Genomic DNA, 14,528 nt, shown 5'->3' with positions numbered 1-14,528 from the left:
TTAGTGGTCCTCCAAAATTAATGCGAGGGCCAAAAAATGTAACTAATAGTCATTCCATTTGTTTATGTTTCCTATTCATTTCTATGGCTCATTGAAGTCTATGGCTTTCTCTGATGAAAAAACAAATGTAAGTAATCTAGCTATTAGCCATTCCCTGTGTGATCTCACTGCCTTGTCAGAGCACATTGGCAAGGAACCCACATATATATGACAAATCACAGTGAAGTATTTTTCTAAGCTCAACTGTTGCTGTATCTGGATCCAGTGATGCTGACTTACTCCTACTGTAAGGACTGAACATGCAGAAGATGCACTGAATTTCTTCTCTAAACTTGGTCACAAAAACATATACTATTTGCAGCTCTCACATTGATCCCACGGCCCCTTCTAGCAGTCAGGTGGCAGACCAACAGTACCCTGTCATGCATCCAAAGCAGCAACCCACCATGGAGAAAATGGAGTGGTGTTCAGTAAAGATATGTGCAGAAAATATATTACTTTTTTATGTTATTTCGTTTGTGTTTTAAGTTTTTTTTTAGTTGTTATTTTTTCATTTTCGTTTCAGAAAATAGTGTGCACTATTTGCAAATAGCGCACACTATTTTCTGAAATTAAAAAGAAGAAGCCAGGAGTCTCCAAAGACCTCCAGTCTCCCCCTCCCTCCCTCCATCCCAGGAGGCAGCCATTTCTCCCCAAAAAGTAATATTTAGTAAAATAAATCCCTGGTCACAAGCCCACCCCACCCCCATTCCTTCACATTATTAAACAAATACCTTACGAGGAGCCAGTGCCCCAATGGGCTATCAAAACCCACCCTGCCAACTCATCCTGGTCTCAATGCCATTGGTAGCCACTGTCCAAATAGCACCAGCCAGCTCCTTGTCTCTATCATGTGACAGAGGCATCAGAGGCCCCATCATATGATAGAATCAAAGGGCAGCTGATGCCATTTTGAAAAATGACAAGGCCTAGTTCAGGAGCAGAGGGGTTATTCCCAAACCCCACTAGACCATTAGGGAGAATTTGGTAAGTTTGGGGGGAGGGAGGTCAGAAGGGTGGATTAGGATGGGGGAAGGGCTGGGGGGGGGTGCAGGGCCTGTGACAGGAGGTTTATTTTGGGAATCCAGGGATGGCAGAGGATTGGGGTGGATCAAGGGGTTTCTGGAGAGCCCCTGGTTTGCTGATTGTTTTGAGTACCTGTGTGCTCTATTTGCATTTATTTACTTCTGCTCTTGATGAGGTATAAGTCTGAAGAAAACTTGTTTTAGACCCCACAATTTTCCCAGACCCTTGGTGAGTGCAGGCTGAACAACCAGAGGGTCTGGATGACCTAGAAATAGAATGCGGCAAACTGGTAGCGTAATTGGTCAAACTGACTATCTCCTTCATGCGTGCATGTTTTTAAATAAGCTTCGGTGCATACATTAAAGCCGACATATTATTTGTGTAACCTCTTAAAATTAGGAGCATATATACACATGCTAGGCGTATTTTAAATCATACACACGTACTTGCGTGGACAATTTAAAACTTCTGCACGTGTGAGTAAAGCAATACTTTACCTGCCAAAGTCCCTTTGAAAATTACCCTGTAAAAGTGCATGCATTGTTCCACAACACGTGTACTTGTCACATTGAGAGGAGGCAGTCCCAGGAGCACATTTAGTTTGGGGGAGGAAAAGTCTGTGTGGACAGTATTTTCAAATCTTTTCATGTGCTGTTATTCAAAAATATATCACAGAAAAAGAAGGTACAAGTGACCACACATACCTTGTACCCATGGCAAGCTTCAAAGTAAAATTTTGTGAGTATGTTTGGTTTGAAAATTGATGCAAAGCCTGTAGGTACAAAGTATGTGTGGTCCATGTTCCATTGCAGTTTTAAAATTGTCCCAGTATTCATAAAACAATTTCTAATTCCTCAGATTCTTTCCGCCACATGGAAAAAAAAAAATAAAACATTTGCAAGGCACAAGTTTGAAGGGTTACTTACAGGTTCCAAAATGTTTATTCTGTTAATACTAAAACAGGATGTATCAGATTTAAAGGCATCTCTAACTTCATCAGGACAGTCATAGCTAGCCCACTCCTCTATACTTGCAGGCAAGACATCGAGAGGTCCTTTCCGCTTGGCTTTCTCTTTGGGAGAAGGGGGAGGTGCCTGTGAGAAAGGGATTGTTCAATCACTTAAACAGAAAGGTGTTGCCCTCAGCAAATATGAGTGAAAAGTAAAAAGAAAGAGGATGGCAAGAAGACATGCTCACTTTTTTTGGTTCTTGTTTGCCTTTTCCTTTCTTAGAAGGGGGTGACTGTGGACTCTGAGTCTCTGTAGAAGGTGCATTTTTTGCCTGTATCTTTATGAAAGATCCTGCTGCTGGCAGTGACACCTAACATTCAAAAAATGAACAATTTTTAGTGGCTAAACAAAATATGTATTCATAGCAGTTGTACAATGTGACAGACTATTAATAACAAACCATGAAAAGTAAGGGGTAGATCTTAAAAAAATACGCGATCGCGTACTTTTGTTGGCGCACCAGGCGCCAACAAAAGTACGCTGGATTTTATAAGATACGCGCGTAGCCGCGCGTATCTTATAAAATCCGGGGTCGGCGCACGCAAGGGGGTGCACATTTGTGCAACCTGCGCGCGCCGATCCCAGCGCGCGCTGCCTGTTCCCTCCGAGGCCGCTCCGATTTCAGAGCGGCCTCGGAGGGAACTTTCCTTCGCCCTCCCCCCACCTTCCCCTCCCTTCCCCTACCTAACCCACCCCACCGGCCCTATCTAACCCCCCCCCCTTACCTTTGTCGGCAAAGTTACGCCTGCTGAAAGCAGGCGTAACTTTGTGCGCGCCGGCTGGCAGCCCCGTTCCGTGTTCCGGTCCCGGGGGCTGGTCCGGAGGCCTCGACCACGCCCCCGGGCTGGCGCCACGCCCCCGGGCCCGCCCCCGAAACGCCACGGCACATCCCCGAAACGCCGCGTCGTTTTGGGAACGCCCCCGACACGCCCCCTCCCCGCCCCTTTTCCAAAGCCCTGGGACTTACGCGCGTCCCGGGGCTTTACGCGCGCTGGCGGCCTATGCAAAATAGGTGCGCCGGGGCGCGAGGGCCCTGCACGCGTAAATCCGGAAGGATTTAAGCGCGCAGGCCTTTTAAAATCCGCCCCTAAATGTCTATATATCCTTTTTTCAATAATTTCTGAGATGCTTGTTTAAAGCAATTCTATCTCCTTTGACTGTATGTTCAACTGTAGCAATATAGCATGCTCTCTAGAAACTAGAGATGTAAATCGTGTGCCCGATCGTCTTAACGATCGGGTTCGGCTGGAGGGAGAAAAAAATCTGATCGCTGGAGACGTGAATCGGAATCAGTTCCGATTCACATCGTTAATTTTTTTTTTTAGTGAGGCCCGACCTTTTAAAATTGACCCCTTACCTTCCCCCACCCCCCCGAGCCCCCCCAAAACTTTTTACGAGTACCTGGTGGTCCAGTGGGGGCACGGGGACCCATCTCCCGCTCTCGGGCCATCGGCGCCATTTTGGCTGCCACTCAAAAATGGCGCCAATGGCCCGAGAACGGCAGATCGCTCCCGGGACCACCACTAGACCACCAGGTAATTTAAACATGTTTTGGGGGGATCGGGAGGGTGGGAGAAGCTAAGGGGGTCATCTTTAAAGGGGCGGGTGGGTTTTTTTTTTAAATCGGGCCATTGGCGCCATTTTTGAGAAATATGAACAGGGAAACAACTGTCCAGAATCAGAGTACTGGCTCAGTACGGCCCCTACGGCCACATTGAAGGCATCAACCTCTACCATGAAGGGCTGGCTGGGATCCGGATGACGAAGGCAGGTGTCTAATAAGAAAGCTTCTTTAAGGGCCTCAAAAGCTTGGCAGGCAGAAGTTGGCCAATCCACCGCGTTAGCCCCCTTTCGGGTGAGGGCAGTTAATGGAGCCACAATACGAGAGTAATTGGGAATAAAGTGACGGTAGAAATTGGAGAAGCTGAGGAAGTGTTGCAATGCTTTAAGACCCCTCAGCCGGGGCCAATTCTTAATAGCCGCCACTTTCTCAGGATCCATTTGAAAGCCTGCTGCAGAGACTATGTAGCCTAGGAATGGCAGGGAGGTCTTTTCAAAGCTGCACTTTTCCAGTTTTGCGTATAGGCCATGCTCCCTAAGTATCTGGAGCACTTGACGGACATGCTGACGGTGTGACAGCAGGTCCTGGGAGTAGACTAACACGTCATCGAGATAAACAATTACGTAGGTGTTCAGAAAGTCCCATAACACCTCATTCATCAGGTGCTGGAACACCGCCGGGGCATAACATAAGCTGAAAGGCATCACGAGGTACTCGGAATGCCCGTCTCGGGTATTAAACGCGGTCTTCCACTCATCTCCGGGACGGATTCTGACCAAATTGTATGCTTCTCGTAAGTCCAACTTTGTGAAAATCTTCGCTTCTTGAAGCCGATCAAGGAGCTCCGGGATTAGCGGGAGCGGGTAGAGGTCTCGCTTGGTAATCGAATTTAGGCCTCGATAGTCTATACACGGCCTCAGTGAGACGTCTTTCTTGCTGACAAAAAAGAAGCCTGCCCCTGCAGGCGACTTGGACGGGCGGATAAACCCCTTGGCCAAATTCTCTGCAATGTACTCGGACATAGCTCGGGTCTCAGGTATAGAAAAGGGATAAACCCTTCCTCGAGGGGGCATAGTACCAGGTAACAAGTCAATAGCACAGTCATACGGACGATGCTGCGGAAGGATCTCCGCCTTGGTCTTGGAGAATACATCCGTGAAGTCCTCATAAGGTGCAGGGGGACCCACGGCAGAGTGCATCAGCGGAAGGACTGGAGTCTTAGGCACTTTCATACAATTAGCCAGGCAGAAGGAAATCCACTTAACAATCTGTAGGGTATCCCACTGAATCGTGGGCGAGTGTTTCTGTAACCACGGCAACCCTAGCACCACAGGGTGGACAGCCTTATCCAACACTAGGAAGGCTATCTCCTCCGAATTGATCGCCCCGGTGCAGATCCTAATGGGTGCCATGGACATCTGGACGGGACCAGGAAGGAGCATCCCCTGGATAGAGGTAATTCATAATGGAACCTCCTGTCTATACGTAGGAATCCACAACTGGGAGACTAGGTCGTGCAGGATGAAATTACCTCCGGCTCCGGAATCCAGGAATACCATCGTCTCAAAGGATCCTCCGGGGTATTCCAAAGTAATAGGAACTGTACATTTAGGAGCTGTAGCACAGCCTAGGAGGAGCTCCTCCCGACTCCTAGGCTCTGGTGTTTTCTGCACGCTCCTGGCAGCGTGCCAAGAAGTGGCCCTTCTGGCCACAATATAAACACAACTTCAATGAACGGCAACGTTGTCTTTTTTCAGCAGAAAGCGGGGCCCGTCCCAGCTGCATGGGTTCGCAGGTGGGAGCGTCTGGACGAGAACTCTTAGGAGCGGGTGCAGGTCTCGGCCCACGAGCCGGACTGTGATGAGAGAAGCACTGCTCCTTGGCCCGTTGCTGTAGGCGGCGGTCAATGTGAGCAGCCATCTCAATCAAGGCGTTGAGGTCCTCCGGCAGATCTCGAGCCGCAATCTCATCCTTAATGCATCTGGAGAAGCCTTCCAGGAAGATGGCCTTAAGACTACCATCTTGCCAACCTACTTCCTGGGCTAAAGTCCGAAACTTCATTGCGTAATCTGCCAAGGAGCGTGCCCCCTGACGAAGTTGCAGCAGATCAGACGTAGCCGTGGCTACTCGGGTGGGCTCATCAAAGGCCTGGCGAAAGTTCGTGATGAACAGTTGTAAATCCGTTAGCGAAGAATCATTGTTTTCCCAAAGGGGAGAAGCTCATATCAAGGCTTTCCCATCGAGCAAGGACAAGATATATGCCACTTTCACCACATCCGAGGGAAACTGCCGAGGCAACAGGGAGAACCGTATAAAACATTGGTTCAGGAAGCTGCAGCAGGTCCTTAAATCACCAGCGGAGCGGGAGGGTTCCGGTAACTGAGTCTCCGAAGAGCCGTGACCCTCGGGGGCCCTGCCAGCGGGAGGCAAGGAGTCCAGGCGCAAGGATAGCCGTTCCACCGTGGCTGCCAAAGTATCAATGCAGCACTGGTGCTGTAGCATCTGCCGGGCCATCCCGGGCAGATCTGAGGGAGCGGGTGCATCCGCCGAGTCCATAGCCTTGCAATCTGTTGTGGGAGTCTCAGTTTAGTGGACCCTTGGGCCGGCCTGCTGGAGACTGGGAATAGATGGTCAATGTCTCTAAAGAATAGCAGGCCGGGAGGCAGATGTTCAGGCGGGATGTAGATGCTCTTCAACCTGGAAGCTGGTACTCCCCCGGGAGGAGCCCGTAGGAGCCCAACCGCTGGGACTTAGGGGCTTCACCCTTGGAAGCCGAAGCCCCCCCGGGAGGAGCCCGTAGGGGCCCGACCGCTGGGATTTAGGTGGGTCATGGATCAGAACAGGTAACTGGAACCAGACTAGGACAGTAGCAATACTGTAAGTGGGTACGGATTCTGGAACCAGGCAGGAACTGTAGCAAGACTCGGGTACTGGAACCAGGCAGGAACTGTAGCAGGTAAACAGGTACCAAGCAGGTTCTGTAGCTTGCAGGCAGGAACCAAGCAGGCACTGTAGCAGACAGGCAGGAACCAAGCAGGTACTGTAGCAAGCAGACAGGAACCAAGCAGGTACTGTAGCAGGCAGGCAGGAACCAAGCAGGTGCTGTAGCAGGAACAGAGCGATGAAGCCAAGCGAGTCACTCCGGGGCACAGCGCAACAGGAAACCGGGAAGCTAACCCGTTGCAAGGCGAGGACTAGGTGACCGCGGCCGGCTTATCAATGCCGTGGCGTCTGACGTCAGGAACTGGGCGGAGTCACCACTGGCGGGAAACGGGCTGGAAAGGCGCCCAAGTGGCACGCGCGCGTGCCTAGGAGCAGGGCGTCCTCAGGCACCTTCGTGGCGGCACAGCCCCAGCGGGGACGCCGCCAAACAGGCCACAAGCCAGGGCTCCGGAGGCGGAAGCAGGTTCGGGAACAAGGAGGTAAGGACCTGGTCATGGTGCTCGCAGCCAGGACCGCAACATACTATGTCAGTTTTGAAATGGAGCGAGCAGATTTGCACATAATACTTTAGATTCAGTCACACTTTTGATCTATATAAAGGCATTATGATATTCTCAGCTTTGTTCTCTATTAATTTCCAAATTGCTAGCATTTTATTTGCCTTTTTGACCGCCACCGCATATAAGAACATAAAAAGTTGCCATACTGAGTCAGACTGAGGGTCCTACCCACATATGATTTTCTTATGATTAGACATTTATGAATTTTATAATAAAATATCTGCTAAAGGTCTATAATTTTATTAAACATTTGAGTATAAGAAAATTATTCCTTACCTGCTAATTTTCGTTCCTGTAGTACCATGGATCAGTCCAGACGGTGAGTTATGTCCCCCGTCCAGCAGATGGAGTCAGAACAAAACTCGAGGGGAGGTACTATATAACCTCCCTTCCCTTGCCTCAATCCTCAGTAATCTAGACTAGCAAAGCCAATAAGAGAAGAGACAGAGGGATCAAGTAACTAAACACCCAACAAGGAAAAGATAAAGAATTTGAGAACTGCCTTAAAAATACCCCAATGGGAACTTGCAAACAGAACTGTGAAACAAACAAACCCTGGGGACCCAGGGCGCAGAGAGGTAAGGCAAAAAAGACACTCGAGCGGAGGCGTATCCCAAGAAAACCCCCAAAATCAGGGAGGGCATCTGGACTGATCCATGGTACTACAGGAACGAAAATTAGCAGGTAAGGAATAATTTTCTTTTCCCTGTACGTACCAGGATCAGTCCAGACGGTGGGATGTACCAAAGCTTCCCTACTATGGGTGGGCCGTAGACACCCCCGCTCGAAGGACGCTATCCCCGAAGGAATCAAACACTGGCGCCCTTACATCCAGACGATAGTGACGCGCAAAAGTATGGAGAGACTTCCACGTGGCCGCCCTGCAGATCTCCTGCGAAGACACTGCAGAACTTTCTGCCCAGGAAGTAGCTTGACAGCGAAGTGAGTGCGCTCTAACTGACAGCGGAGGCTGCTTTCCGGCACCGAGATACGCGGCTGCAATCGTCCCCTTCAGCCAACGGGCAATGGTCATTTTGGAGGCCCATACAACCCTTCTTAGGTCCCGACCAGAGGATGAACAGATGATCCGAAAGACGAAACTCACTGGTGACTGCCAGATATTGCAGCAAACATCGCTTAACATCAAGTTTGCGAAGATCCCTGGAATCCGTCGGAGAAAAGGAAGGCAATTTGACGGACTGGTTGAGGTGAAAGGCCGAGACTACCTTAGGAAGAAATGATGGGACCATGCGCAAGGAAACTCCCTCATCGGTAAATTGGAGATATGGCTCTCGACAGGGCAACGCCTGAAGCTAGGAGATGCGACGTGCAGAGCTGATCGCCACCAGGAAGATCGTCTTGAGGGTGATATCCTTGATGGTGGCCGACCGGAGAGGCTCGAAAGGCGACTGCCAAGAACCCAGAGTACCAAGTTGAGATTCCAGGAAGGGCAAAGTGGTCTCAACGGCGGCTTCAGGTGCCTAACTCCCTGTAGGAAACGCAAGATATCCAGGTGAGCTGAGAGTCTCTAGTCCCACCCATTGTGAAGAAAAGCTCCCAATGCCGCCACTTGGACCTGAATGGAGTTATAGGAGAGGCCCAAATCCAGACCGGCCTGCAAAAACGATAGAACCTGTGCCACCGAGGAGTGGGATGGCAAAATAGTACGTGCCTGGCACCATATCTTGAATACCTTCCAAACCTGCACATAAGTGACGGAGGTGGACGTTTTTCGCGCCCGCAGAAGAGTAGAGATCACCTCCTCCGGGTATCCACGACGCCTCAGCTTGCGCCTCTCAAAAGCCAAGCCGCAAGACAGAAGCGATCTGCCTCTTCGAAAAATATGGGTCCTTGACGTAGGAGGCGTGAGAGATGACTGAGCCGCACCGGCCCCTCCACCGCCAGGTGAAGTAGGTTCACGAGCACGCCCGACGGGGCCATTCCGGTGCCACCAGTATGACCGGACCCTGATGGCTCTCTATGCGCCGGAGTACCTTCCCCACCAGGGACCACCAGGGCCCCGGCAGAATCTGCCGGGGCCACGGGAGTACCAGGGCATCGACTCCTTCCGTTCCGTGCTATCTTCTGCGGCTGAAGAAATGAGGGGCCTTTGCGTTTTCGGCTATGGCCATGAGGTCCATCTGGGGAGTCCCCCACCGTCTGACTATCAGGCGCATTGCTTCCTCCGAGAGCTCCCACTCTCCGGGATCTATGTGCTGCCGGTTGAGGAAGTCCGCTTAGACATTGTCCACGCCTGCAATGTGGGAGGCTGCCAGACGGCTCAAGTGGAGTTCCGCCCACTGCATCAGCTTATCCACTTCCAACGAGACATGACGGCTCCTCGTGCCCCCCTGGTGATTGATGTATGCTACCGTGGTCGCATTGTCTGAAAGTATTCTGACTGCCCGGTGACAGACCAGGGGAAGGAAGCCCTTCAACGCTAAGCGTACCGTTCTTATCTCCAGGCGGTTGATTGGCCATCTTGACTGATCCACCGTCCAACGGCCTGAAATAGAGCTCGACCCACAGACCGCTCCCCAGCTGGCTAGGCTGGCATCTGTGGTGACTACCACCCAGTTCGGAACTTCCAGAGAGACCCCCTGTGCTAAGTGGCGAGGGTCCAGCCACCAGCGGAGACTGAGTCTTGCAGCTGCCAGGATCGGTAGAACCACCTGAAAATCCCACGACATTGGTTTCCAACGGGATACAATGCCCACTGAAGAGGGTGCAGGTGCGCAAAAGCCCACGGTACAAGGTCGATGGTGGACGCCATGGTTCCCAGGACCTGCAGGTAATCCCACGCTGTGGGGGCCAGAAGCGCCAGGAAACGAAGGATCTGCTCGCGCAACGCATGTGCCCAGTCCGGACGCAGGAACACCTTGCCCACCCTGGTGTCAAAGCATGCTCCCAGAAAATCCAATGATTGAGATGGAGTGAGGTTGCTCTTGGAAAAGCTGATGATCCACCCCAGGGACCGAAGCAACTGCACCACCCTATTGACCGCCTAAAACCCCTCGGTTCGAGACTTCGCCCAGATGAGCCAGTCGTCCAGGTAAGGGTGCACCAGGACCCCTTCCCGCCGTACGGCCGCCGCCACCACTATAACCTTCGTGAAGACACATGGAGCTATTGCCAAACCAAATGGAAGGGCTCGGAATTGAAAATGCTGCCCCAGGATCTTGAAGCGAAGATAGCGGTGGTGTGCCTGGAGGATCGGGATATGAAGGTACGCCTCCATGAGATCCAGGGATGCGAGGAATTCCCCTTGATGGATTGCTGCCAAAACCGAGCGCAGTGTTTCCATATGAAAGAGTGGAACCCTGAGGGACCGGTTGACCGTCTTGAGGTCCAGGATGGGTCGAAAAGTGCCTTCCTTCTTGGGCACCACGAAATAAATGGAATAATGTCCCCGACCCAGCTCGGAGGCAGACACCGGGACTATCGCCCCTAGGGAGAGTAGTTGGTCGAGGGTCTGCCGAACGGCCCTTCGCTTGTGAAGGGAGCCGTATGGGGAGAAGAGAAATCTGTCCCTGGGCGGGCGGACAAAATCCAAGGCGTAGCCGTGTCTTAGAATATCCAAGACCCACTGATCCGACGTGATTCGGGCCCATTCTTCGTAGAAGAGGGCAATGCGACCTCCTACCCGGGGAATCGGATCGTGGGTCGGCCTGGCATCATTGAGCTGATTTCGAGGAGGTACTCAGGCCCTGCCCTTCCCTGTGTTTTCTGCTGGTATTCGGGAAGCACCTTCAGACAGCTTTATGATCTAAAAGGCAAATTTATTGATAGCAATACAAAGACAATATAGACAATTTAAAAAGAGGAACAAGGAAAGAGGAAGTCGTTGTTTCTCTGGAGGCGCAGGTCAGTGGCAACTGGGCATCAGCTTGCTTCTCAGATGCGGAGCTCTTCGGCTGGAGTTTTTAAACTTTTTGCACTGTCCAATAGAAATACATTGATGCACATCCTGGGTGTATTAATTTCAGTCAATATCCAATTATGAACGTTGCTTTATAGTCCAATCAGGTACCGTCTCTGGGGTGTTGCCATCTTCCGGTAATGAGCTTTGCCAAAGCACATGGTTGTGGAATATGTTGCCAGCAGAATCAGGAAGTACACATTCAGGCTTAAGGCCTATATACATTCCCCCCCTTGAATCGTTGGGAAACGATTCACAAATGAAAGGCTGAGATTGTATTTCCTGGATTGAAATGGTCATAGCATCAATTTAGTATGACCCACCTTTTTGTACTGTTAAAAATGGCTTCCATATTCTTTATGGTGTTGAATCATTCTTTTTATATAACTCACATCCACAATCACAATTGTTCAGGCATACTCATTTTGTATTTTGTTTTATTGTCATTCACTCTCGCATTCATTCTTCATTCAGGTATTGTTCTGGCCTTCTTCCAGTTGGTCCAAGATTCTGTAATGTGGTCCTATTAGCAGCATATAAATCAATTAATCCACTTAATGATTGATTATTGATCGTCAATGAATGGTTAGAATGGTTGAAGCAATAATCCATCATTCTACTCAGGGTTAATGCCACTGTCTTAGGTTGCCCAGGGTGCGCAATCCTAATGATTTGCTACCTGGTGCTTACCCGTCATCGTTAAGCATAACAGCCTGAGGAAATAACATTGCTGCTGGTAAATGAAAGGCTTCCTTTAATATGGTATAGGAGTTCATAGTTGTCTTCACAGTAATGCAGGGTGATGTCTTAGGCCATTAAAATAACAAACTTCATTCATTCTCACAATTAACCATTGCAAACTCATTTAGAAATGTAAGCCACTTTAAACTGTGTTTCCCATCAATTAAACCAAATTATATGGAAATGCAATCTTTTCCCTTGGAAAATCTCATTCATTAGTTTCAGAAAGGGATTCAATCATGTTCATCATTAGGTGTTGTCTAACTGTAGCAGTTTGAGAGTGTGCTTCAGATGTAGAATTTACCATGGTATTGAGTCCTGGCTTTTCAGGCATAGCAGAAGCAATAGTTAGAATTAATTAATAGAAGCAAAACCATGCTTGGGAGTACTATTGCTTATGTCTTAGCCTACCATGCATTTGAACATTATGGGAATATAAACAAATGCTTAAAATCTGAATTAGGAGTAGGATGTCGAAGGAAACATCCATATGGATGAGGGATAAGAAATCTCTGTAACCAATGGGATGGTACTTACAAGCTCTACTAAATGTGATGTTTAAGAATAGGGAAATCAAATGAATATCATAATTCTGTCTTCAATTACCAAGAATAACTATATAAACATTTGGGACTACATCAAACCTTTAGACTTACTAAATGTACTTGAATTGAAGAGGACATACTTATTTGCGCAGCCAATTCACATGAGCTGCCCAAGAACGGTGTGTAGGCTGAACTGACAAACTATGCTGCGGCACACTGCGCCGGTCTGCCACTGGCTCGCAGACATCTGAACAAGCTGGACTAGGAAGGGCAGAGTGTAGCAACTGGAGATGAATATAACGTGGAAAGCAATAATGAAATCATATAATAAGTGGTGATTCAAACCAGTTATCTATGGGACCTAGGGATGAATGATCATCTTAATTAATCATATAATGGATATGAGAGAACTGGGAATAGCAGCAAAACTTTAGTATTTTAAATTAATGTGGTGTGTAACATGTTGGTGTATGTAGATGTATGTAGATATCCAAATCATGGCATTTGCAGAATGGCATATGAGCTTGGAGTATATGGCAATCAATTATCAATGACATTTGACAAACATAATGTGGTGTAATGCATACCAGTTAGTCTTTGTGTAAAGAGATGACAATGATTGGGAATGGATCTAATCTGATCAGGGCAATAAGATTCACACAATCACGAGAACTGCATTAATGTAGAGTACAACAGCATAAAGGCAAAATATAATCAAGCAAGAGTAGTAAAGTTCAATGATGAGTGGAAGATGAATTCTATGTTAAGGCCGAGACTTCCATAGAAGGGATGGGAAGAATGGAGTGAGTCCCATAAATGTTGTTTTCAAGCTTTCAGTAAGGTGTAACAGCTTTTCATTCATCACGGCCTAATGAGGATATGTGCTTCTTTAATAGTTTCAGATACCTAATATGGTAAAGTAGCATAAAAGCAAATTAAGCATTTAAAAAAGTCATCTGCGGTAAGCTAAACCACAAATAACGAATATTTCAGACATTACATTAAACATAAGTCACACTAGACTGATACATACTCATCCATCCAACAAATATACATTCCTTGTCTTCATCACATAGGACAAACAACAGATAACATATAATTTGAGCTCAAAATTCATATCAAAAATGTATCAAAAAGAGTAGATCCAAAATCAAAAATCAAAAATGTGTATGAAAAATAAAAGTTCAGAATTCTGTCAAAAAGGTAGGAGTCCTTGAAGACCTGAAAAGTAAATACTAGCATACAATTGAAATATCAAATTAACAAATATTGTACATATAGATTTCCAACCAATAACATTAAATAAATTTAATCAATAATGTTCTGAGCTTATAGTCAATGTGTCATACCAAATAATTATAATAATTAGAACTCAAATATCAAATAATTAATACTTAAATATGCTACATTTTAAACTAGAAACTATTTCTCCTTTTTTTTTTTTCCGTTCGCAGCACAGCCAGTGCTGGCAGAACAGATAAGCTGTACTCTGCAGGTTTGCAAGAGACAACTTCCCCTTTTTCTTTTTCTGTTAAGATACAGTTTGACTCTTTAGTTAAAATGTCCTTTCAAATTCATAATTCTCCTCTCAGAATCATAATTCAGCAGCTCAGATTCTAAATTCTAACACTAGTATATGTTCTTGTCAGTACTCAAGTTCAGTATTAAAGGAATGTGAAGTCAGTAACGTAATAAAGAATCAGTATGTAAAGTTAAGAGCAAAAGGGATTTAAATTGGTGGGAGGTGTATCTCGCTCCCCCCCTTGATCCCTCTTTTACCACAAATGTACAGTTTAGAGCAGAAAGGAAATAACATGTTGTAAGAGGAAAATATCGCATGCGCTCGGTGATCACCTTAATAAAAATGAATTTCAATGTGAATGCATTGAAAAGAGGAACTTAAACTTATAACTTAAAACTATATGGTACCATTTAAAAATTAACTTACTTATACTAAACATGCTTATACTAAAATTATACCTGCAAATGGTAACACAAATAAATCTTAATAGCTTGAACAATAAGACCAGTAAATAAATTAACACGGGAAGCTTAGCAACTCGTTATATCTGTCCACAAGCTTATTACTTTTAGAGCGTTAAACATCTGTGATGGCACTACAAAAGTTCTCAATCAGATAACAACTGACTGACCACATGCATCTGATCCCAGTGCACGGCTGCT

General features: G+C 47.4%; 1 protein-coding gene across 2 annotated transcripts in view; it reads right to left on the bottom strand.

The window, feature by feature from the left end:
* Positions 1–14,528, bottom strand: part of CFAP46 (cilia and flagella associated protein 46) — an 831,934-nt gene that overhangs the window by 363,663 nt on the left and 453,743 nt on the right. For both annotated transcript variants that reach the window (XM_029609979.1, XM_029609980.1), the window contains exons 31-32: positions 2,263–2,385; positions 1,992–2,159 (exon numbers count right to left, since the gene is read on the bottom strand). In XM_029609979.1, coding sequence (XP_029465839.1) covers positions 1,992–2,159; positions 2,263–2,385 — 291 coding nt within the window. The remainder of the gene's footprint in view (positions 1–1,991; positions 2,160–2,262; positions 2,386–14,528) is intronic.

The sequence above is a fragment of the Rhinatrema bivittatum genome, chromosome 7, assembly GCF_901001135.1.
Source record: "Rhinatrema bivittatum chromosome 7, aRhiBiv1.1, whole genome shotgun sequence".
NCBI classification, from domain to species: Eukaryota; Metazoa; Chordata; class Amphibia; order Gymnophiona; family Rhinatrematidae; genus Rhinatrema; species Rhinatrema bivittatum.
The sequence above is the reverse complement of the archived record's forward strand: the minus strand, read 5'-3'. Positions and strand labels throughout refer to the sequence as shown.